Genomic DNA, 24,413 nt, shown 5'->3' on the forward strand with positions numbered 1-24,413 from the left:
GATATACAGGTTTGTAGGATATTTGGATTGGTATCAATGTAAAACTGGCCCGATTGTGTGTAGGATACTGTTAATGTGCATGGATCGCTGGTTGGTGAGTACTTGGTGGGCCTAAAGGCCTGTTTCCGCTCTGTATCTGTGAACTAAACTGCTACGCTTGGAAAATCTTTGGAGCCTTAAATTAGACAGTTTGCCACATCGACCAATCTTAACTGTCCAGCATTGATATTTGCAAGATTTATTTGTTTGTCTGCCATGTCTATCTGTCCGGGTGTGTATGTTTATGTGTTTACCTATGTGTATTTCTAACTGTCCTCCAACCTTCTGTCAAGTTTATAAGATGTTCAGAAAATTTGATATAATATTGTGTCAACATCCAAAATCAAGGGTAAATTTAAAATCTTGCTTAAAGGTAAGCTGCACTTACCATATTAATATTTATCATATTATCATGAATTGCTACATTTCCAGGCTTGCAGGATCTTACAACAGGGAATTTCCAGATTCAAGACTGCTTCAGAAGAAACACCAAATCGAGCTTCAGTTATTGAATTTATGATAACTTCAATGGAAACCAGGTATAGTGCAAAGACAATAGTTGTGAAGTGTCACCGATGGTATAATAGAGCTAATAGCATGGAAACTGGCCCTTTGTGCCAACTCGTCCATGCAGACAGCTGCTTAACCAAGCTAGTCCTAATTTCTTGCACCTGTCCCATATCCCACCAAACCTTTCTGTATACTTGTCTAAATATATTTTAAATGTCGTAATTACACCCGTCTTTAGCACTTTCTCTGGTTGTTTCATTTATGCAACACCCTCTGTGCGAAAAAGTTGCCGCTCAGGTCCCTTTTAAAATATCCTCTCTCATCTAAATCTAATCCCTCTAGTTTTAGAGTCTCCTACTTTGGGAAAACACTGCAGCTTTTCACCTTATCGATGCCCTCATGATATTATGTACCTCGGTAAATCAACCCCTCAGCCTCTTACGCACCAGGGAAGAAAGACATAGCCTCTCCATTTACTCAAACCCTCCAGACCCAGTAACATCCTTATAAATTATTTCCAATTAAATGACAGTTTTCCTATAAAATTGCCATGTTGACCATGCCAACATTTTGTATAATTGTAACATGATGTCCAAACTCCTGTACTCTGTACTCTAACCGATGTACGTAAGCATGCCTAATGCCTTCTTCACCACTCCGTCTACCTGTGTTGCCATCTTCATGGAACAATGTACCTGTACCCCTAGATCTCTCTGTTGTACATTTCCCAGGCCTCTACCATTTACTGTGTAAGTCCTGCCTTGCTTTGTCCGACCAAAATGTAACAACTCGCGTTTATCCGAATTAAACAACATCTACCATTCCTCAGCATTTGGCTTAGTTGATCAAGATCCCATTGTAATCGTGAATGACCCTCTTTGATGTCCACTATATCACCAATATTCGTGTCATCTGCAATCTTGCCAACCATGCCACCTACATTCACACTAGAGTCTTCTGATGTTTTCTCATTTCTGTTTAAAACTCTTAAAGAGCCAAACTTCTCCCCATCTCTCAATCTAGAGAACGTGACATTATACCCATTTTTGCATTAAAATTAATTCAAGCTACATCTTCTTAGACGACGCCTTATGGCTTTATTTAACTGGCTGAATATTTTTTTAATGGCTTAAGTTTTTTTAGTAATTTGCTCACTTCCTCTGTGGTGACACTGTTTGCCGCCACTTAACACCAATCTTTGTCATTTAAAGATTGAAGGCACATTTTATAAGGTTAAGACTGCTGCCTCATAATTCACTGACTTCTAATCCCATGCAGCTCCAGCTTCCTGCATTTATTCCCTCAAAACTAACAGCAGCTAGCATCAAACTTTAACATGACTCCAAAAACAAAATACTGCAAAAGTTAGACATCAAAATATTAAAGAAATTGCTGGGGATGTTTAGCTGATGAGTGAGCATGTATAGGGAGAGAAACAGAAATAACTTTTCATGTTGATTATATTTCATCAGAGTTGGAAAAGTTAGAGGTAAAACATGTTGTACATAGAGGGCAACTGTAAGAGGGTGGTGAAGGCTAATGAATCATCAGACATGCTTGAAACGTGTGTAAATAAAAGGAGACAAATTAAATCTGAACTTCCCAGATAAGGAGAGAGAGGATAAAAGACATGGATATACGTAATGATCTGTGGGAAAGAGGGGAAGGAAGAGGGAGGAGGGGTAGAGGGGAGGGGGTTGTACTCTAGCAGTGACAATGGTGGTGGATGGCTGGGTTAATGGTATGTGGTGGTCTGTGTCTGTTCCCATTCACCAAATTATTGCCCAGATGGTTAAAATCAAACTGCATGCAATATGCTTGTTATGTTATTTTAGTTGATTTGTTTGAATACCTGAGGATATATGTTTCCAATTACATCTCTTTTCTTTTCAACACTATCTATTAAATAAGTGCAGTGTATGTTGTTCATCATATTAGTTTTTCTGTTGTAGGTTGACTTCCATTGAAATAGAGTCATTGAAAGCATTGGGTAATACTAATTTAAAGAAACCAGAGATGATAGAAAAGCTGGTTTCAACATGTGCTAAATTGGAGCAGTATTCAAACATTATGATGACACAACATGGATACAGGGAGGAATCAGTGGATTTGATGACAGAACATGTTGGTATACTGACGTATGTTTACTTTTCTGCAATTTAATATATTTTAAATACAAATGAGGAAAATAGCTCCCACAATTGCTTTATTTTTTGTACAATTTACGGCCCTGTCTCACGGTGCGAGTCCACCCACGAGTGATCCCGAGTGAAAGAAAAAATCACACTCGTGGTTGTCTACGAGATTCCAAGTTAATGTTCACGAGTTTAAACGAGTTTGCACGTGTATGTCTAAGTTTGCCGTTTACTTCTCATTTCTGCGATGCACCAAGTTCCTCTCCCTAGTTACTAAGTTCCTCTCCCGAGTTACTCTTGAGCCAACCGTGAATGAAGGCCTGTTTTAAGTATCAAATAGAGGAGCTGGACAGCATCTCATACAGTAAGTATATTCTGATCCAGTATTGAAAGTTATTCAATTTCTGAACTTAAAAAAACTAGGCAGGATCTCGGCCCCACACCCGCTGCCATTGTGCAGCAAGGAGGCGGTGGCAGCGAAGCAACAGTGTTAAAGAAGACAGCTCCATCCTGCGCCTTTGAGTTAAAGATAGAATTCAGCATGGCCGCATCTATTGATATGACCTACAAAGGGAAAATGCGCACCGTCCAGTGCCAGAGCGTTTCTCTCTGCTTCATATACGTGGGAATTCCCTCAGTATGGTCACTCAGCGGGACAGGCAGCATCTCTGGAGAGAAGGAATGGGGGACGGGATGACGTTTCCAAAATTCTGCTGCGTCTTTGTGTTACTCCAGCACTGTGTGTTCACTTTTTGTCAACCAGCATCTGCCCTTTCTTGTGTTTGACATTATTTGTATCCGTGACGGTTGATTGTCGCTCCCTTCAGTTTCCCAGGGGGTCGGGTCGGGACGGGACTGGAGTTGGGAGGGAAAGGTGGGGGAGGGGGGAGGAGGGGGGGAGGTGAGTGGGGGGAGGAAAGGGGCTGTTGGAGTGACTTAGTATGGGAGACAAGTGTAGGAGAAGTGTACTGACTGTGTGGGCAGACACTTTGATAGTGATTGTCCACCAGTCTCAAAAGCCGCTGTGTCTCCCTGTCCCTGGAATAGCAGGGGGCGATCAAACAGCACAATACCCCCCTCCCCCTCCACGCCAACACGAAGGGCAACGATCCCAAGGCTTTAGCGTCTGAAACAGCGGGCATGCGACAATCACCCGCCATAACGCGAGAGAGATCATGCACTATTGTCGGTGTTTCTGTCTTTCTCCATCTCATTGTTGGCCACCCCCTGTCGCCACCCTGTCTGTCATGTTTAAAGTTTTTCAAGAGTTAACAAGTTTCCCGGGTACCTGCCGTTAGCGCCACGAGTCGCTAAGTTGCGTCGATGAGTTCCGACGTTCCCGCTACGTTAATTGTACGTGATTACCATGAGTTTAATTTGTTTTAAACTCGGGGTCACTTGTGTGTCGACTCGCAGCGTGAGACAGGGGTTTTACACCTCCATATTTTCATGACAATAACAATGCCTCATTTCCCCTCTGATCAGTACATGTTTTCGTTTGCATGTTATAAATTCCCTTTATTGAGAGGGAAGTGGGAGTAACAGAATACTTAATATTAGATCAAAGATGTTTTTAAAAATCTGAATCCTGGTTTTTGCAACTTTCTTTTCTTAAAGCCTCATTGCTAAATGCAGTGAAGAAAATGAGATAAAATATAGTCGACTGCTGGATGCATATGCACTAATACAAAAGGCCATCTTGATTGAGGAGGATGCACTCTGTGACTTGATGAGCTTGTTACCCCTCAGAACGGTAAAATATCTACACATTTAGAAAACAAAAATATACAACATCAACCTCAACAATATAAATGGCTATGTGGCAAAAACTATAGATCTATCTTGAATAATGAAGTTGTTACTAAATAACTATATTTCTCTGGATACAAAATGCAAAAAAAAAAGTTTTCAGAACCAAGGATAACCGACCGGTAATGTTAATGTCCGCCGAGCTTCACAGCTATGTATCTCTGGCTTCTTAAAAGTTGTCTCCACTCCTCCCCCCCTCTCCACCCCTCTTTTAAAGGACTGACGTGACCCTTCCTGTGCGGATACAAAATGCAAAAAAAAAAGTTTTCAGAACCAAGGATAACCGACCGGTAATGTTAATGTCCGCCGAGCTTCACAGCTATGTATCTCTGGCTTCTTAAAAGTTGTCTCCACTCCTCCCCCCCTCTCCACCCCTCTTTTAAAGGACTGACGTGACCCTTCCTGTGCACTGTGCGTTCACCGTCAAAATCACAGCGCCAACTTTCCTGTTCATTGCGGTGTGTGTCTGTATCACATTGGCTTCGATGTGAATTTCACTCAGACAGTGCTGCCCCCGCTTGCCCTCTCCCCCGCCTGCATAGCGGGCTGGTGAAGGAAGCAGTCGCTGGCAGTTGTCTGAAAAAGCGCCTAAGTGGGACAAGCCCATTACCCTAAACTCTGGTGCATGTGCATTGCAGAATATTGTAGCAGCAGAACTTTAACTAATATGGTCATTGGCTTGCATTGCAATAATTTTATGTTCTTTCAAGATGCCATACAAACTTGAGTCACAGAATTTTGCTTTTATTTTCTTAACATTTTTTTGTTAATGCTTATTTTCAGATGACAGGTTTAACTTTGCCTCTAATGAGGAAGCTGACCTCCCTCAAGTTAATTTTTGTACAATTAATTTTGGATATGATTGAAATGGTAACTTTAAATGACAAAATAGAAGCAGAAACAGCAAAAGGAAAAGGACTGCTACAACTAATTGTAGAGGAATTTGTTAGTTCCACACCCGATTACACACCAATTGAAAAGGTAATTTAAGAACGGTTTATATTTATATTAGTTTATATTATTATATTATTAGGTATAACCCAGCATCTGCAGTTCCTTGTTATTACAGTTCATATTATCCTGCCTGACATTCCTGCAATGCTTGATGTGGTCAATTTTAAATTAAATCCATGGCTGATGATACATTGATTTTTTTTAATATACTTTGGAGTTTAGCTAAATATTGAGCAAACAATTTTACACTGAGAAATACAGCAATTGCTTTTCTGAGGTTATCAATTCACAATTTTTGAATGATGTTAGGCAGTAATGATTTTATACAAAATATATTTATCTGTGTACCAAAAATTCGGAACTAGGAATTAGAAATTGAATGATTATATAAATAATATGCCAAGTACTTTCAAATATAATGCTAGTTTTCAGTATTTGCAAACTAAATAAGACTGATTCATTTTGATATAAGAAGCAGGTGTTGGACTTGCAGGACTTGCTCTCTTCGTAATTATGGCCGATCTGGTCTTTTTGATTTGCAATTTTTGACTGATCCACCTAATCCTCCATTTCGCTCTTTTCCCCCAAAAAAATTCAAAGTTCAGGCTTGAATGTATGTATTGTGAGTATCTACATCCCTCTGAGTTAGAGAGGTCCAAAGGTTCAGAACCATGAGAAACAAAAATAACTTCTCATCTCATATTCAAACGGTGATATTCAAACCTTGCAGCAGAGGCAGAGGAGAGAGGTTGGAGTGTAAGGGTGTGTCCAGTGGAGGTGGGGTGCATGGGGCTTTGTAGCCAGTTCCACCGCAAGGCTCCTGAGGGAAGTAGGAGTCAAATGGCAGGCACAAAGGAGGGCAATAAAAGAACTAGTCAATGCTGCCGAATGGAGCAGTCACTGGCTGAAGAGGAAAGATGCTGTCTGGGCTGCCACGTGACCATCTAGAGGCTAACAATAAGACACACACCCAGGTCTGATCAACCTGCGGTGGGCCTTGTCTTGTGATAAAAGGCCGAAACACCCTGTGACGTTGAGGTACACAACTGAAGATGCGTCTGATTGTTAGCAAATTCACCTAGTGGTCATACCCAAGAATGTCAATTGTAGTGAAATAGTAGGGATTGTAACTTCCAGTCCTACTAATCAATCTAAATGGCTAGCTCATTATTCATATCCACTGGTGTAAAATTTTCCGACCGGGGGTTATATTGTTACAGAATTTACTCTTGTTACAACTTTCAATAAACTCCATTCCCTTCCTTCTAAAATCCAGTGAATATCAGTCCATGCTGCTCAATCATTCTTTATTAGACAGCTCCCTCATTGTATGAATCTGTCCACGGAGCCTTCATTACACCATTTTGATGTTAAGTACTGTATATCATTCCTTAAAAAAGGAGACTGAAACTACATGCATTACTCCAGGTGTGGGCTCACCAAGAATCTGTACAGTTGTAGCAATATTTTCTAACTTTTGTACTTCAACCTTGCCATAATGTCCAACGTTTCATTTGCTTTAATTGTTTCCGTATGTAATCGTCTGTGTTTAAAACTTAAGCAATGCTCTATGATTGATTTTATTAATATACTAGACCAAGGGTGTCTGTTGGGACCCGTCCCCCCGTTGCAGGGGGGGTGGGGGGTCCTGCGGCATCACACACACACTAACTCCCCCACACACAGGGGTGGGGAGGGGGGGGAGGGAGGGGGAGGGGAGAGGAGGAAGGGGTGGAGGGGGGTGGAGGTGGGGTGGAGGGGGAGGGGGAGAGAGAAGGGGGAGAGAGGAGGGGGGGAAGTGGGGAAGAGGGGGGAAGGGAGGAGAGAGGGGGGGGAGATAGGAGGGGGGAGGGAGAGGGGTAGATGGGGGAGGGGAGGGAGAATAGAGAGGAGGGGGAGAAAGGAGGGGGGAGAGAGGAGGGGGGAGAGAGGAGCTGCGTAGATTTTTCAAGGCGCAGCCTGTTGGCCACTGTTTTCCACGAGCATCGAATTACGTGCCCCCCCCCCTGCATAATTCGACGGCCAACCTGAGAAATGCCCCGCCCAAAGCCCAGCCGCCCAGTAGCTCAGTTCCCCCCCTCCTCTCTACCCCCCTCCTCTTTCCCCCCTCTCTCCCCTCCCCTCACCTTCTACCCCTACTCTATCCCCACTCTCTCCCCCTCTACTTTCTCTCCCCGCCCCCTCCTCTCCCCCCTCCCCTCCCTCCTCTCTCTCCCTCCCATCCCTCCTTTGCCCCCCCTCCCCACTCTGCCCCCTCCAACCCACTACCTCCAGCCCCCTCTCTCCCCACCAACCTCCCTCTCCCCCCCCTCCTCTCTCCCCCCTTCAGCAGCGGTGCAGTACTGGATTCACCGCGGAGCGGGCGATGCCTACCTGGATCGCCGTTTGAATGTTGGGCCTGCTGCTTCAACATCGCGGAGCTGTGTTTGAGAAGAAACTGCAGATGTTGGAGCTAAAAATCTCAAACACTAATGTTAGCTTTTTGTAAATTAAAATCTTTCCCCAACTTTTGTTTTTGTGCAGGAATGGGTGACCATTGCTAGGTCATTAGGACAAAAAGCTTTTTCTCAGCTACACAGTGCACATAGCCTTTGCAGTGGTTCTGAAGAACTTAGAGCCAAGTGTCTGTATTTGACCGGCAAATGTCTCCGTTTGTTGGCTGTTCAAAAAGACCCTATTAATCCAGGCTTTGTCTGGGTTCAAGAAACGCTGGTAAGATTTCTGTTTCATAATATTGTGCATTTTCCTCTCATTATAATATGATAATAAAGATGTGGCTGTTATATCTATTTGTTCAACTAGTACATTTCAGAGAATAATTTGCAGAGATCATTTATTGCAGGATATCTTAACAAATGGGTTAGGAATGGAAAGTGCGGCTGGACATTTTAGCATGGCCTAATGTTACATTCATTTCAAGTAGATTCTGTTAAGTTTACAGCACTGAAGAATGCCATTCAGCCTATCATATCCATCTCTGTGAAGGGAAGTAAAACACAGTATGCTGGAGTACCTCAGTGGATCAGCCGGCATCAGTGGAAGGAATGGATAGGTGACATTTTGGGATGGGATCCTTCATCAGATTGATTGTAGTAGGCAGAAGAGAGGCATTTACCAGTTCCATCCATTGCCCTTGGAGTTACCGATTTCTAGATATCCGCACATGTATTTTTTAAATATGTGCGTTTCTGCCTTCAATGGCAACAATTTTGAGACCATTATCTCTTAGATGAATATTATTTTTCCTCTCTGCTGATGCTAACCAATGTACCAGTTACCATGAAACAAAGCTAGTTATCAATGTCTCCTCTAACAAAAAATGACCTTCCATGTTCACCCAGTATAGTCCTCATATTTTTAAACACCGAGATTAAAACACATCTCAGTCTCTTTTAACTGGGTTAAAAATGCCTTTGGTAACATGTGTACGAAGGAACTGGAGTTGCTGGTTTAAACCAAAGTTAGACACAAAAAGCTGGAGTAACTCAGCAGGACAGGCGGCATCTCTAGAGGGAAGGAATGGGTGGTGTTTCAGGTCAAGACCCTTCTTCAGTCTGATGAAGGATCTCAACCTGAAACACCACCTATTCCTTCCCTCCAGGGATGCTGCTTGTCCCGCTGAGTTACTCTGGTTTTTGTGTCTGCCTTTGGGAACATGTTTGGTCGTACTTATTATGAGAACTTTGGCTCCCACTTACAGGGGAAATCATTTTATCATTATCACAATAATTATAGCCACCAGACAGATGTGTACGGTGTGGTGCCGAGAATGTTCTGGATTCAATTATGCAGCAGTAAAGGTATTCCCCAAGAAATGGCTGAAGGACTAGTTGCTCTATTTGGTTCTGAAGACAGCTATTCTTATAACACATGGTAGACAAAAATGCTGGAGAACCTCAGCGAGTGAGGCAGCATCTATGTGGCAAAGGAAATAGGCGACGTTTCGGGTCTCGATCCAAAACAACGCCTATTTTCTTCGCTCTATAGATGCTGCCTCATCCGCTGAGTTTCTCCAGCATTTTTGTCTACCTTTAATTTTCCAACATCTGCAGTTCCTTCTTAAACTTATAACACATGCATTGTTTAAGCAGCAGGGGGAGGGGGGGGGGGGGGGGGGTGATGCCACATCTGTATTGACACCGTTCAACCATCCTACACAAGGCAAAATGAAGCTCAAGATTTAACTGAACGTTTGGTGGAACATAATGAGGGCACTTCTGTTATGCAGACACTTGTAAGTAGGCTGTAAAGAGTGCAGAGAATATTTATGTTGCCAGGACTCATAGGCCTGAGCTACAGGGAAAGGTTGGGCAAGATAGGACTACATTCCTTGCAGCACAGGGGGCTGAGGGGTGATCATATAGAGGTGTATAAAATCATGAGGGTATTAGATAGGGTGAATGCAAGAGTATTTTACTCAGGACAGGGGAATCAAGAGCTAGTGGGCATATATTTGTTGAGAGGGGCAAGATTGAATAGGAATCTGAGGGGCAAATGTTTCCTTTGGAAGATAGTGGGAATATAGAATTAACTGCGGGGGGGGGGGGGGGGGCGGGGGCTGTAGTTGAGGTAAGCACTAGACACAGAAATGGATAGGAAAGGTGCAGAACGATATGGGCCAAATGCAGGCAAATGGGATTATCTTAGATGGGGCACTTTTGTCAGCAGGGACGAGTTAGGCCAAATGGCCTGTTCCTGTGCTATGTGCATCTATGACTGTATGACACTTGGGCTGATACACACATCTGCCATTTATCTGTCTATTTCTGTGGCTGATCTATATTCCACTGTATACTTTGATAGCCTTCATAGTGACACCAGCAATCTTGGTTTCCTTTACAAACTTACTAACCAATCCATCTACATTTACATTCAAATCATTGATATTGGTGGTTTATGATGTAGTGTGCTCATTTGCCACTTATGCAGAGGATGTGGGTGCATGCTGATGCATAGTCTCAGACCTATCCTATATGTTTTATCTGCACTTTGAGCAATCATTGGCCACAGATTTCTATGACGTTGTGGGACATCGCATTTCTTCAAGGAGATTTTGAGCAAGTCTCTGGATCTTTTTCTCTGTACACCTAAAGAACACCTGCTATGACAATGGTCAGGAAAATTGTTTTTGAAATCTGATATCAAGCATGTACCTGATGCCCCCGCTGAGCATAACTAGGGTAATATTCTGGGAGATAATACTGACATTGGTTTGTTTGTCTTGCCAATGAATTTGAAGGAATTACAGAGACAGTATTTGTGATACTTTTCCTGTGCCTAGAAATGCTAGTAGTTGATTGTCCAATTCTCAGAAGCATGTCTTTGCTACCTGGAACGCCATGTATATTGTGCTATGTCTGACATTTTGATCAAAGAGCGTGCTAATGCTTTGAGGATGGTGCTGCATTTTATCTTTGATGTCAACCTTCACCACCAGTGACTTCCATTATAGAGGAAGTGATCAAGAGTCTAGAGTCTCATGAACCATCATTCCCAGAGTGGTGCAGAGGGGGCAGATTGGTAGAGGACCTTTGATTTGCAAATGTTGAGTGAAAAGCCCATCCTCTTGGATGCAGAAACAAGGAACTGCAGATACCGGCTTACACAAATAGACACAAAGTTCTGGACGAACTCAGCAGGTCAGCCAGTATCTCTGTAGAATGTTGATAGGTGACTCTTCAGGATGAGACCCTTCTTCAGACACGATGGTCCTCTTTGATGCTTTACTGAATGAATTACTTAGAGCTCATATTCTAACCATGCACTGTTGGAATCCTCATGAACATCAGCAACTCAACCACTCAGCTTTGGTTCTAGAATGTAGTTGCGTAGTTTGAGCAGCTTCCTATTAGTTATGATTATTAGCTCCACTCCTCAGGGATGCTTATTGGAGAAATTGTGCCAAGAAAGTGTTGGGGCAATAGGGTTTCCTTCATGACACCAGTCTTCAATGGGAATGGATCTGTTGTAGAACTATTAGTTAATATCACTGGTTGCATGGCTTTGCAGATATTGTTTTTGTTAATGTTCATATCTTAAATAGGGCAATAAAAATGGGCGGTCAAAGGAAGTTAAATCCAGAGAAGGAAATGAAAAAGCTGTATCAAACTATGACCAGACAGATTTACAACTCACAACTCGGGGTGAGAATGAACACATCGAATCAGAAAATGAGCATGTGGGTGCGCAGCTTTCAGCCCAGCAGCTAGCTAAATGTGTTGCAATTGCTACACAAATTAAGGTAATAATTATCATAATATACTACTTAATTAAAAACGTTAATTAAAAAGCTAATTAAAGCTCATCATTCCGATATGATATAACACTTATCTCAGCGGTGTCAGTAATATTTTGAATAAAACCAGTAATTTTGTCTGTACTGTGCCACCTGGACATTTATCACACTTTATTTAATTATATACTTATTGATATTAGTTTGTAATCTATTTTTTTCTGAATGTAAATTATTATTTTTCTGATTATGTATTTTTTCCTTTTAAGTAATTATTTGAATTAATTTTATCTTTATTCTTTAATACTTGGTATTTGACCACAATAATCCCTTTAGTAATCATCTTTCTACAACAAGCTTCTCTAGTCCTTGCTTTTGCTCATCCTTTAAAGAAGCAATGAGACTATTTTGTGAATTTTACATCACTGTCCTTTCTCTGCTATAGTGATCCAAATAATTGTGTTGGCCGTATAATCTCTGAAAGTATCAACTGATGTATTGTACAAAGAGACTCTGAACTACGTTTTAGCACTCACGTTACTTAAATATGCATGTGTACATTAACTTCTAATAACTTTACATTTGGTTTACTACTCCAAGTTATCACTTTACTAGATCACAAGACTCATGGCTTAGACCGATACTACCCGTGTGAAATAAATTGACTGATTTCACTCGGGGCTACAGTTTTCTCAAATTCATGCTCCTCTTCTACTTCTTACGATGGTCGTTCCCAGCGTTATTACGACCAATGTCTTTAATAACCCTAATTTAATATGATTTTTCTCACAATTTACTCACAAGTTTACTCTGTTCCTTACTCCATCCCAAGCTTGTTGTGACTTAGAGTTAATCATTTTAAGTTACCATTCATTCAAGGACTGGACAAACAAAACACATCTGTTTCTCTTCTGAATGCATCGAATTGCTCATTCTCCCATATAATCCTGAAAGGTTCTTCATCACACATCCACCCTTATCCATATAATTGTGTGTTTATTCAACCCTTCCTATTCTTGCTGGCTCAATAAGCGAGTTTGATATTCCGAAAAACGCAAGGAATCTTGGGATTTGTCAAAGGTCATAAAGAAAAAGCGAACGAAGCGCTGGCTGAAGACACCGTGTATAAATTCTTATCTTTATTCATATTTTATGTGTAAATATATATTTAATCTGAGGAACAGGGGTGCCGTGTGGTTACATTATAGGAAAATTAATGTATTCCAGACTGGAACACAACGATGATAGTTTTTGAGTCGAATTTCACTATTCTGCTCATTTCAAGGAAGTGGAATTCTTCAACCTCATCAATGAATACGAATGAGCAATGAAATTCTCTATTCCAGAGAGCTTCCCATAAATGGTCAACTCCTCATCCCCCCCAAAGGAACAGGTAGCGGGAGAGCGGGGAGTAACAGCGAGAGAGAGGGGGCAGATGCGAATGGGAGACAGGGGACCGCACGCACACACACCCGCGCCACGGCCCTTGAAAAAGGCCCCCACGGGAGCCGGAGCCAGCGCCTCCTCCCCTCACCAGCTACAAGCCCTGCCCGACATCTCCGGTCATCCCTGTCGGATGGGACACCCGGGAGGGGACGGGGGCGGACCAGCAGCAACACAACAGTGCCTGCAGCGCCGGAGACCCGGGCCCTACCCCGACCACGGTCGAGCACAAACTCGCTCACTCACCCAAGCATAAAGCAATAAAAATGACAAAATAATCTTAGCTTTTAACAAAGGAACAATAAATACAAGTAATTCATAGTTTGAAAGCAATATTTTCTTACCTAGAAGAATCGAAGCTGGAAAAAACGAAAGGTCTCTTTGTACAAAGCTCCACTGTTTTCAGCAATGATTATGCATAGTAACCTTTGACCCGGGCATGAGCAGTCGGAATACCAAACTCGCTTATTCCACAGTGGCCTCTATCATTTGATTGTTTTAATCATCAGTCACGATTCATCAAAAAGCTATATCCTTCACAAAATATCAGTTCTCAAAACATTCTTATTTATTCGTGTTGAGTCCAGGACCAACTCTGTGTCAGCACAACTCTATTTTCCCACATTTTCTGGCCAGCTACTGACTCCATGGCTTTCTTTCGCAATGCAGATTTGTTCCGCAGTCCTTTCTAGTCAAAATGTCTACCCACAGCCTAATGGGATACTTGACATCTTGTGGTCCAGCCATTTATTTAGTCTGTGATACATTTGCGTATTTGAAAGCGCAGTAATATATTATGTGGGCATGAATGTTATTATTCTGATTATTTATAATGTTTTGTAAGACAGGGTGTGTTCCATCTGCCCCATGCTGGTGTTATTGCCCACACAAGCCTCTTGCTACATCTCATCTTTAAACTTTTATATTCTAATTATTTTGCCTCATTTTGAAGTTTTGTATTGTTTCAATTTATTCTCCTCAACAGAACGACATTGGAATTTATTGTCTATTTCTTACAGAAAGAACGAAGCTCAGCACAGGTGTATCTTGCTCATGCCAGTGAGGTTTTGTTGCAGTCAATGAACCAGGCATTACACAGCAATCTTAAAGACATCCTTGCAGAAGCTAGCTTCAACATGGTTCAATGTTTTGGACAATTTGACCCAGTTTCAGCAGGTCAATATTTAGCATTACACCAGGTATGATTCTTTGTTTTAATTATTTAGATGTTTCAAACCTTCTCTAACCATCGATTGAATGGATGTAATATTTTAGTTGCAAAATAAGTTTCATTGGCTAATATGCCCAGAATTATTTCAGAATGTGGTAATTTTAATTGTTTAACTGTCAATCATTTAACCAATAGCTGAGGTAAAAATTAAAACATAAGCGTTAAGTCATGCAGCACTGTTTCTTTAAGTACTGGGTAACCCAATATTGAATTTTGAGGGGGGTAGATTGTGTTTGTGGTCATTTCCCGGTGTAATCATGCTAATCAGAAAATTGGATTGGACATTTCTTGGTGAGATGAAAGCCTAGTCGCAGCTTTCATATTAGCCAATTGACGTTCCATAGCCAATCAATCTACCAACCAGCTGATCATTCGGATGTGAGAGATTACTAGATCCCCTGGACGTAACCCGCACAACAGAGAATGTGCAAACTTCATACAAACAGCACCAGGGTTCAAAATTGAATGTGGGCCATTGACAATCTGTGACAATTCTCACCAAACATTTGAAAATAAATGTACGTGACATCCTTTGTGTCCGCACCAAATTCCCGATGTCGAATGTCGGACTGCAGCATAGCTGTTTAACAATTCCTGTGACCCAAGTTCAATTTCTCAGCTCAGGTGCTGTTTTTTTGGAGTTTGCATATTCATATCCTGCAAATGCCAGTTGGTTGAATAATAGGCTATTTTAAATTATCCCTAGCTTAGTGAATAATTGGTGAAGCTAAAGGAATTAATGGTCAGGTGTGAGTTAGTAGGTTTACAGGGAAAATTAATCTTGAGAGTAAATTCATGAACCTAACTGGCAATATATTTGTCGTAATATTCCTAACTGTGTTTCATCCACTTTTGGTCTTAAAAAAGCCAAATGGAGCAGCACCATAAATAAATAACAAGGTAGATAAAGGCTATACTTCATCAATCAACAAATGGATTTTTGTGGGATGGAGAATGAAAGTAAAAAATGACTAGAGGCTGAGAGTCGCATTCTGAACAATATTTGCAGTGGGAGGAATGACTTTGCTCAGCTGAGGGTTCAAATCCACATTTTTTTAGGCGATTGTTCGATTGCGTTCATTACATTACCTCCACTTCTCAGCTCTTTCAGACCCATGATAAAATTCCCATGTGTAGGAAAGAACTGCAGATGCTGCTTTTAATCGAAGGTAGATACAAAATGCTGGAGGAACACAGCGGGATAGGCAGCATCTCTGGAGAGAAGGAATGGGTGACGTTTCAGTCTGAAGAAGGGTCTCGACCCAAAACGTCATCCATAAAATTCCCATTGTCCTTCAATGCTACCAGGCTCCAAAATCAATAAACCATCTAAGATGAGAGGAATAGATCGGGCAGACGCACAGATTCTCTTGCCCAGAATAGGGGAACTGAGGATCAGAGGACATAGATTTACTGTGAAGGGGAAAAGATTTAACAGGAATCTGAGGGGTATCGTTTTCACACAATGGGTGGTGTGTGTATGGAAAAAGCTGCCAGTGGAGATGGTTGAGGCAGGAACTATCGCAACATTTAAGAAACAATTTCACAGCTACATGGATAGGACAGGTTTAGAGAGATATGGGCCACACGCCAGCAGATGGGACTCATGTAGCTGGGACATGTTGGCCGGTGTGAGCGGGTTGGGCCGAAGGGCCTGCTTCCACGCTGTATCACTCTATGACTCTATGACCATTCCTCATGATTAACAAAGAAGTATCAGAGAACTCATTTGATTTCTTATCAGATGCTAATTTATATTTTCAACACACCTTAATTTTAGTCCATGAGGGTACCAAAGATATTTTTTAACTGAGAAAATTGCTGGAAAGTCACGTATTTATTTAGATGAGTACTGCCGATCTAGCGTAAAACATTTTTTGACTTTGTGTCACCTTTTCAACCTCAGTGCTTCCCTCTTCCAGTTAAAAGCAAAAATGCTGATACTTTAATAATTGTGGCAGTGTAATATTAACACAGGGAACCAGAATGAAGTGCATAACAGATACATTTGCAAACAATTTTCAGTGCTACTGTAAAATGGCTTGAATGGAATTTTTGAAAATTAGGTCAACATTTTTTTTTATTTGAATTGAAATTGTTCCAGAGTTGCAGAACATCAATTATGCTAAAAGGTGCATTGATAAAGACTGGACATGATACCAGCAGTTCCCAGCTTATAGCATTACTGCATCTTCAACAAAAACTGGAGAAGGATGGAACCATGAAAAATATGCTCAGGACAGTTAATACAAGACTTAGCACACATTTTAAGGTATGGTGTCTCAAAATAATTGTTTACTAGATCTAAAGATCCAATATTATTTTTAGTATGCATTGCTTCCACTGAATATGAAATGGATGGCAAGGTCATTTCCCTCAGTTTGGCTGGATTATCTTTATGAATGGAAGAAGATTAAATTTTATCATCAACAAAAGCGGATGCAGAATTTTGAGTATGTGATTAACCATTGCTTCCATGAAACCATTGGGTCTGTTTCCCCAACGGCGTTTTACGGGGGGGGGGGAGGGGGGGCTGCAGCATCACACTCACATTAACCACCCCCCAAACACACAGGTGGGGGGAGGGGGGATGTGAAGAGGGGAGGGAGGGGAGAGGAGGTGGAGGAAACGGGGCAGATTTGGGAGGGAAAGGAGAGCGGGGTAGGGGGTGAGAGGGGGATGGGGAGAGAGATGTGGGGGAGGGGAAGGTAGAGGAGGAGGGAGGGAGGGGGAGGGGTGGGGGAGAGAGGGGAAAGAGTGGGGAGGGAGAGTGGAGGGGGAAGGGGAGAGGTGGAAGAGTGGGGAGGGAGGTGGAGAGGGGTAGGGGGAGTGATGGAAGAGGGACAGAGGGGTAGGAGGAAGGGGCGGGTGGAGAGAGGGAAGGGGGTGGCGTAGAGAGGGAAGGGGGGTGGGGTAGAGAGGGATGGGTGGGAGAGGGAGAGGGGTGAGGAGAGGGAAACATAGAACCATTGAAATTAAGTGCAGGAGTAGGCCATTCGGCCCTTCGAGCCTGCACCACCATTCAATATGATCGTGGCTGATCATCCAACTCAGTGTCCTGTACCTGCTTTCTCTCCATACCCCCTGATCCCTTTAGCCACAAGGGCCACATCTAACTCCCTCTTAAATACAGCCAATGAACAGGCCTCAACTACCTTCTGTGCCAGTGAATTCCAGAGATTCACCACTCTCTGTGTGAAAAATGTTTTTCTCATCTCGGTCCTAAAAGATTTACCCCTTATCCTTAAACTGTGACCCCTTGTTCTGGACTTCCCCAACATCTGGAACAATCTTCCTGCATCTAGCCTGTCCAACCCCTTAAAAAATGTGTACGTTTCTATAAGATACCCCCCCAATCTTCTAAAATTTACCGAGTACAAGCCGAGTCTATCCAGTCTTTCTTCATATGAAAGTCCTGACATCCCAGGAATCAGTCTGGTGAACCTTCTCTGTACTCCCTCTATGGCAACAATGTATTTGAACATTGGGCATTGTGAAATCACACAATGGAACGTTCACCAAGTGCTTGTGCTCCTGCAAAGGCATATGTAAATGATTCCATTCCGATTGGACATCTGTGAGCATTGGGCATTGTGACATCACACGATGGAACGTTCACCATGGGCTGGGGCTGGTGCTGCTTCTATGGGTGAGAAGCCAGTTTATTTTTGAAATATTGGGGGGGGGGGGGGGGAGAAGGATTTGATTAAAAACGTGCACTTAAACACGACGAAATGTAATGAGGAGCGGATACTTAGAAAGAAAAGTGAAATCTCTACCGAAATGGAAAATATGTCGGCGATTCTGCTTTCCCCCTTATCCTTAAACTTTGACCCCTTGTTCTGGTCTTCCCCAACATCTGGAACAATTTTTTTTGCATCTAGCCCGTCCAACCCCTTAAGAATTTTATACGTTTCTATAAGATACCCCCTCAATCTTCTAAAATCTACCGAGTACAAGGCGAGCCTATCCAGTCTTTCTTCATTTGAAAATCCTGACATTCCAGGAATCTGTCTGGTGAACCTTCTCTGTACTCCCTCTATGGTAACAATGTATTTGAGCATTGGGCAGTGTGACATCACACGATGGAACGTTCACCAGGGGCTGGGGCTCCTGCAAAGGCATATGTAAATGAATCCATTCCGATTGGACATATGTGAACATCGGGCATTGTGATATCACACGATGGAACATTCACCAGGGGCTGGGGCTGGTGCTGATTCTTTGGGTGAGAATCCAGTTTATTTTTGAAATATTGGGGGGGGGGGGGGGGGGAAGGATTTGATTAAAAACGTGTACCTAAACACGACGAAATGTAATGAAGAGCGGATACTTAGAAAGAAAAGTGAAATCTCTACCGAAATGGAAAAGATGTCGGCGATTCTGCGTCTGGTTTCGGAGTTGCAGGGAATCAAAGGAAGAAATGCGGCGGGAAGCCGTACATGTAAATGGATCCATTCCGATTGGACGTCTGCAAGTGTCGGGCATTGCGATTGGACATCTGCGAGCATCGGGCATTGTGACATCGCACGGCGGGAACGAATCGAAAGGCAGAAAGGCAGCCGGACGGATGTCGGACGGATGGGACGAGAGTTTTATATATTAACTAGACCAAGTGCAGACCCGTTGGGTCTGTTTCCCCAACGGCGTTTTGGGGGGGGGGGGGGGGGGGCGGCATCAAACTCACATTAACCACCCCCAAAACACACAGGTGGGGGGAGGGGGGATGTGAAGAGGGGAGGGAGGGGAGAGGAGGGGGAGGAAATGGGATAGATTTGGGAGGGAAAGGAGAGCGGGGTAGGGGGTGAGAGAGGGGGATGGGGAGAGAGATGAGGGGGAGGATGGGGAGGTAGGGGAGGAGGGAGGGAGGGGGAGAGGGGTGGGGGAGAGAGGGGAAAGAGTGGGGATGGAGAGTGGAGGGGGAAGGGGGAGAGGTGGAAGAGTGGGGAGGGAGGAGGAGAGGGGTAGGGGGCGTGATGGAAGAGGGGCAGAGGGGTAGGAGGAAGGGGGCGGGTGGAGAGAGGGAAGGGGGTGGCGTAGAGAGGGAAGGGGGGTGGGGGAGAGAGGGATGGGTGGGAGAGGGAGAGGGGTGCGGAGAGGGAAACATAGAACTCGGCAGCCGGACGGATGTCGGACGGATGGGGCGAGAGTTTTATAGAATAACTAGACCAAGTGCAGACCCGTTGGGTCTGTTTCCCCAACGGCGTTTGCGGGGGGGGGTGGGGGGGGTTGTGAGAAGAGGGGAGGGAGGGGAGAGGAGGAGGAGGAAACGGGATAGATTTGGGAGGGAAAGGAGAGCGGGGTAGGGGGTGAGAGATGAGGAGAGAGATGTGGTGGAGGGGGGATGGGGAAGATGGGGAGGAGGGAGGGAGAGGGAGAGGGGTGGGGGAGAGAGGAAAAAGAGTGGGGAGGGAGAGTGGAGGGGAAGCGGGAGAGAAGTGGAAGAGTGGGAAGGGAGGAAGGGGTAGGGGGAGTGATGTACCTGCCTTCTCTCCATACCCCCTGATCCCTTTAGCCAACGCAGCCGTTCCCTACCCGTAGCCCCCACTGGGGGGGAGGGGGCGGCATCACACACACTAACCACCCCCACACACAGAGTTGGAAAAGTGTATAAAGACCGTTCCCTACCTGTAGCCCCCAGGGGAGACGTGGTCGTCGAAGTCGGGTGCCAGCCGTCTTAAAATAGCGTATCTTGAAGTCGTAGAAGTCGGGTCCGTCTCGGCAATGGGGGGGGGGCGGCGGGGCGGCATCACACACACGATGCATCCCCACACACACAGACTTAAAAGTGTAATGCCCCAACGCAGCCGTTGCCTACCCGTTGTCCCCACTGGAGACGTGGTCCTCGAAGTAGAGCCGTTCCTTAAAGGCCGTTTTTAAATGGCGTCGCTTGAGGTTGTGCTGCGGGCGCCAGCAGCCGTTATGGTCGCTGGCCAGCAGGAGGCGACAAAATGAGTGAGTGGGGGGGGGGGGGGGAGAAGGTTTTAATGAGAAAAATGGACATAAACATAACAAAATGTAATGAGGAGTGGATAGCTGGAAGGGAAAGTGAAATGTCTACTGAAATGGCTGCTTGTATGGGTGAGAAGCCAGTTTATTTTTGAAAAACTGGGGGGTGAGGGGGGGTGGGGGTGTGGAGAAGGAATTGAATAAAAACGTGTACTTAAACACGACGAAATGTAATGAGGAGCGGATACTTTGAAAGAAAAGTGAAATCTCTACCGAAATGGAAAAGATGTCGGCGATTCTGCTTTCCCCCTTATCCTTAAACTTTGACCCCTTGTTCTGGTCTTCCCCAACATCCGGAACAATCTTTCTGCATCTAGCCTGTCCAACCCCTTAAGAATTTTATACGTTTCTATAAGATACCCCCTTAATCTTCTAAAATCTAGCGAGTACAAGGCGAGTCTATCCAGTTTTTCTTCATATGAAAGTTCTGACAACCCAGGAATCAGTCTGGTGAACCTTCTCTGTACTTCCTCTCTATGGCAACGATGTCTTTGAGCATTGGGCATTGTGACATCACACGATGGAACGTTCACCATTGGCTGGGGCTCCTGCATAGGCATATGTAAATGAATCCATTCCGATTGGACATATGTGAGCATTGGGCATTGTGACATCACACGATGGAACGTTCAGCAGGGGCTGGGGCTGGTGAAGCTTCTGTGGGTGTGAAGCCAGTTTAGCTTTGAAATATTGGGGGGGGGGGGAAGGATTTGATTAAAAACGTGTACTTAAACACGACGAAATGTAATGATGAGCGGATACTTAGAAAGAAAAGTGAAATCTCTACCGAAATGGAAAAGACGTCGGCGATTCTGCATCCGGTTTCGGAGTTGCAGGGAATCAAAGGAAGAAATGCGGCCGGAAGCCGTACATGTAAATGGATCCGTTCCGATTGGACGTTTGCGAGCGTCGGGCATTGCGATTGGACGTCTGCGAGCATCGGGCATTGTGACATCGCAAGGCGGGAACGAATCGAAAGGCAGAAAGGCAGCCGGACGGATGTCGGACGGTTGGGGCGAGAGTTTTATATAATAATAGACTAGACCAAGTGCAGACCCGTTGGGTCTGTTTCCCCATAGGCGTTTGCGGGGGGCGGGGGGTGTGAGAAGCAGGGAGGGATGGGGAGAGGAGGAGGAGGAAACGGGATAGATTTGGGAGGGAAAGGAGAGCGGGGTAGGGGGTGAGAGATGGGGAGAGAGATGAGGGGGAGGGGGGATGGGGAAGATGGGGAGGAGGGAGGGAGAGGGAGAGGGGTGGGGGAGAGAGGAGAAAGAGTGGGGAGGGAGAGTGCAGGGGAAGGGGGAGAGAAGTGGAAAAGTGGGGAGGGAGGGAGGGAGGGGTAGGGGGAGTGGTGTACCTGCCTTCTCTCCATACCCCCTGATCCCTTTAGCCAACGCAGCCGTTCCCTACCCGTAGCCCCCACTGGGGGGGGGGGGCGGCATCACACACACTAACCACCCCCACACACAGAGTTGGAAAAGTGTATAAAGACCGTTCCCTACCTGTAGCCCCCAAGGGAGACGTGGTCGTCGAAGTTGCGTGCCGGCCGTCTTAAAATAGCGTATCTTGAAGTCGACGAAGTCGGGACCGTCTCGGCAACGCGGGGGGGGGGGGTGGGTGGCGGGGCGGCATCACACACACGAAGCATCCCCACACACAGAGCCTTAAAAGTGTAATGCCCCAACGCAGTCGTTGCCTACCCGTAGCCCCCACGGGAGACGTGGTCCTCAAAGTAGTGCCGTTCCCGAAAGGCCGTTTTTAAATAGCGTCGCTTGAGGTTGTGCTGCGCGCGCCAGCAGCCGTTATGGTCGCTGGCCAGCAGGAGGCGACAATATGAGTGAGTGGGGGTGGGGGGGGGGGGGGGGGGATAAGGTTTAATGAAAAAAATTGACATAAACATAACGAAATGTAATGAGGAGTGGATAGCTGGAAGGGAAAGTGAAATGGCTGCCGAAATGGCTGCTTGTATGGGTGAGAAGCCAGTTTATTTTTGAAAAACTGGGGGGTGGGGGGGGGGGGATTTGATTAAAAACGTGTACTTAAACACGACGAAATGTAATAAGGAGCGGATACTTAGAAAGAAATGTGAAATCTCTACCGAAATCGAAAAGATGTTGGCGATTCTGCTTTCCCCCTTATCCTTAAACTTTGACCCCTTGTTCTGGTCTTCCCCAACATCCGGAACAATTTTTTTTGCATCTAGCCCGTCCAACCCCTTTAGAATTTTATACGTTTCTATACGATCCCTCCTTAACCTTCTAAAATTTAGCGAGTACAAGGCGAGTCTATCCAGTTTTTCTTCATATGAAAGTCCTGACATCTCAGGAATCAGTCTGGTGAACCTTCTCTGTACTCCCTCTCTATGGCAACGATGTCTTTGAGCATTGGGAATTGTGACATCACACGATGGAACGTTCACCATTGGCTGGGGCTCCTGCATAGGCATATGTAAATGAATCCATTCCGATTGGACATATGTGAACATTGGGCATTGTGACATCACACGATGGAACGTTCAGCAGGGGCTGGGGCTGGTGCAGCTTCTGTGGGTGAGAAGCCAGTTTAGTTTTGAAATATTGGGGGGGGGGGGGGGAAGAATTTGAGTAAAAACGTGTACTTAAACACAACGAAATGTAATGAGGTGCGAAATCTCTACCGAAATGGAAAAGACGTCGGCGAATCTGCGTCTGGTTTCGGAGTTGCAGGGAATCAAAGGAAGAAATGCGGCCGGAAGCCGTACATGTAAATGGATCCATTCCGATTGGACATCTGCGAGCATTTGGCATTGCGATTGGACGTCTGCGAGCATTGGGCATTGTGACATCACATGATGGGAACGAATCGAAAGGCAGGCAGGCAGCCGGACGGACGGCAGGCGACAGGCACACAGTTTTAAAGATAGATAGATAGATAGAAGATATGATAAATATATTTTGCTGTTTCTTTCCTAGTAGTTATTATAAGTTACTAGACCAAGTGCAGACCCGTTGGGTCTGTTTCCCCAACGGCGTTTGCGGGGGGTGGGTGAGAAGAGGGGAGGGAGGGGAGAGGAGGAGGAGGAAACGGGATAGATTTGGGAGGGAAAGGAGAGCGGGGTAGGGGGTGAGAGATGGGGAGAGAAATGTGGGGGAGGGGGGATGGGGAAGATGGGGTGGAGGGAGGGAGGGGGAGAGGGGTGGGGGGGAGAGGGGAAAGAGTGGGGAGGGAGAGTGGATGGGGGAAGGGGGAGAGGTGGAAGAGTGGTGAGGGAGGTGGAGAGGGGTAGGGGGAGTGATGGAAGAGGGACAGAGGGGTAGGAGGAAGGGGGCGGGTTGAGAGAGGGAAGGGGGTGGCGTAGAGAGGGAAGGGGGGTGGCGGAGAGAGGGATGGGTTGGAGATGGAGAGGGGTGATGAGAGGGAAACATAGATCCATTGAAATTAAGTGCAGGAGTAGGCCATTCGGCCCTTCGAGCCTGCACCACCATTCAATATGATCGTGGCTGATCATCCAACTCAGTATTCTGTACCTGCCTTCTTTCCATACCCCCTGATCCCTTTAGCCACAAGGGCCACATCTAACTCCCTCTTAAATTCAGCCAATGAACAGGCATCAACTACCTTCTGTGCCAGTGAATTCCAGAGATTCACCACTCTCTGTGTGAAAAATGTTTTTCTCATCTCGGTCCTAAAAGATTTACCCCTTATCCTTAAACTGTGACCCCTTGTTCTGGACTTCCCCCAACATCTGGTACAATCTTCCTGCATCTAGCCTGTCCAACCCCTTAAGAATTTTGTACGTTTCTATAAGATACCCCCTCAATCTTCTAAATTCTAGCGAGTACAAGCCGAGTCTATCCAGTCTCTCGTCATATGAAAGTCCTGACATCCCAGGAATCAATCTGGTGAACCTTCTCTGCACTCCCTCTATGGCAACGATGTCTTTGAGCATTGGGCATTGTGACATCACACAATGGAACGTTCACCATACGCTGGGGCTCCTGCATAGGCATATGTAAATGGATCCATTCCGATTGGACATATGTGAACATCGGGCATTGTGACATCACACGAT

General features: G+C 44.9%; 1 protein-coding gene across 1 annotated transcript in view; it reads left to right on the forward strand.

Moving 5' to 3' along the window:
• cfap46 (cilia and flagella associated protein 46) overlaps positions 1-24,413 on the forward strand; it is a 219,090-nt gene that overhangs the window by 139,308 nt on the left and 55,369 nt on the right. The window contains exons 39-46 of the mRNA XM_033034743.1: positions 472-578; positions 2,502-2,687; positions 4,302-4,437; positions 5,277-5,474; positions 7,971-8,159; positions 11,491-11,688; positions 14,142-14,321; positions 16,458-16,625. Of these exons, the coding sequence (XP_032890634.1) occupies positions 472-578; positions 2,502-2,687; positions 4,302-4,437; positions 5,277-5,474; positions 7,971-8,159; positions 11,491-11,688; positions 14,142-14,321; positions 16,458-16,625 (1,362 nt within the window). The remainder of the gene's footprint in view (positions 1-471; positions 579-2,501; positions 2,688-4,301; positions 4,438-5,276; positions 5,475-7,970; positions 8,160-11,490; positions 11,689-14,141; positions 14,322-16,457; positions 16,626-24,413) is intronic.

Source organism: Amblyraja radiata, chromosome 15 (genome assembly GCF_010909765.2).
Source record: "Amblyraja radiata isolate CabotCenter1 chromosome 15, sAmbRad1.1.pri, whole genome shotgun sequence".
Taxonomy (NCBI): Eukaryota; Metazoa; Chordata; class Chondrichthyes; order Rajiformes; family Rajidae; genus Amblyraja; species Amblyraja radiata.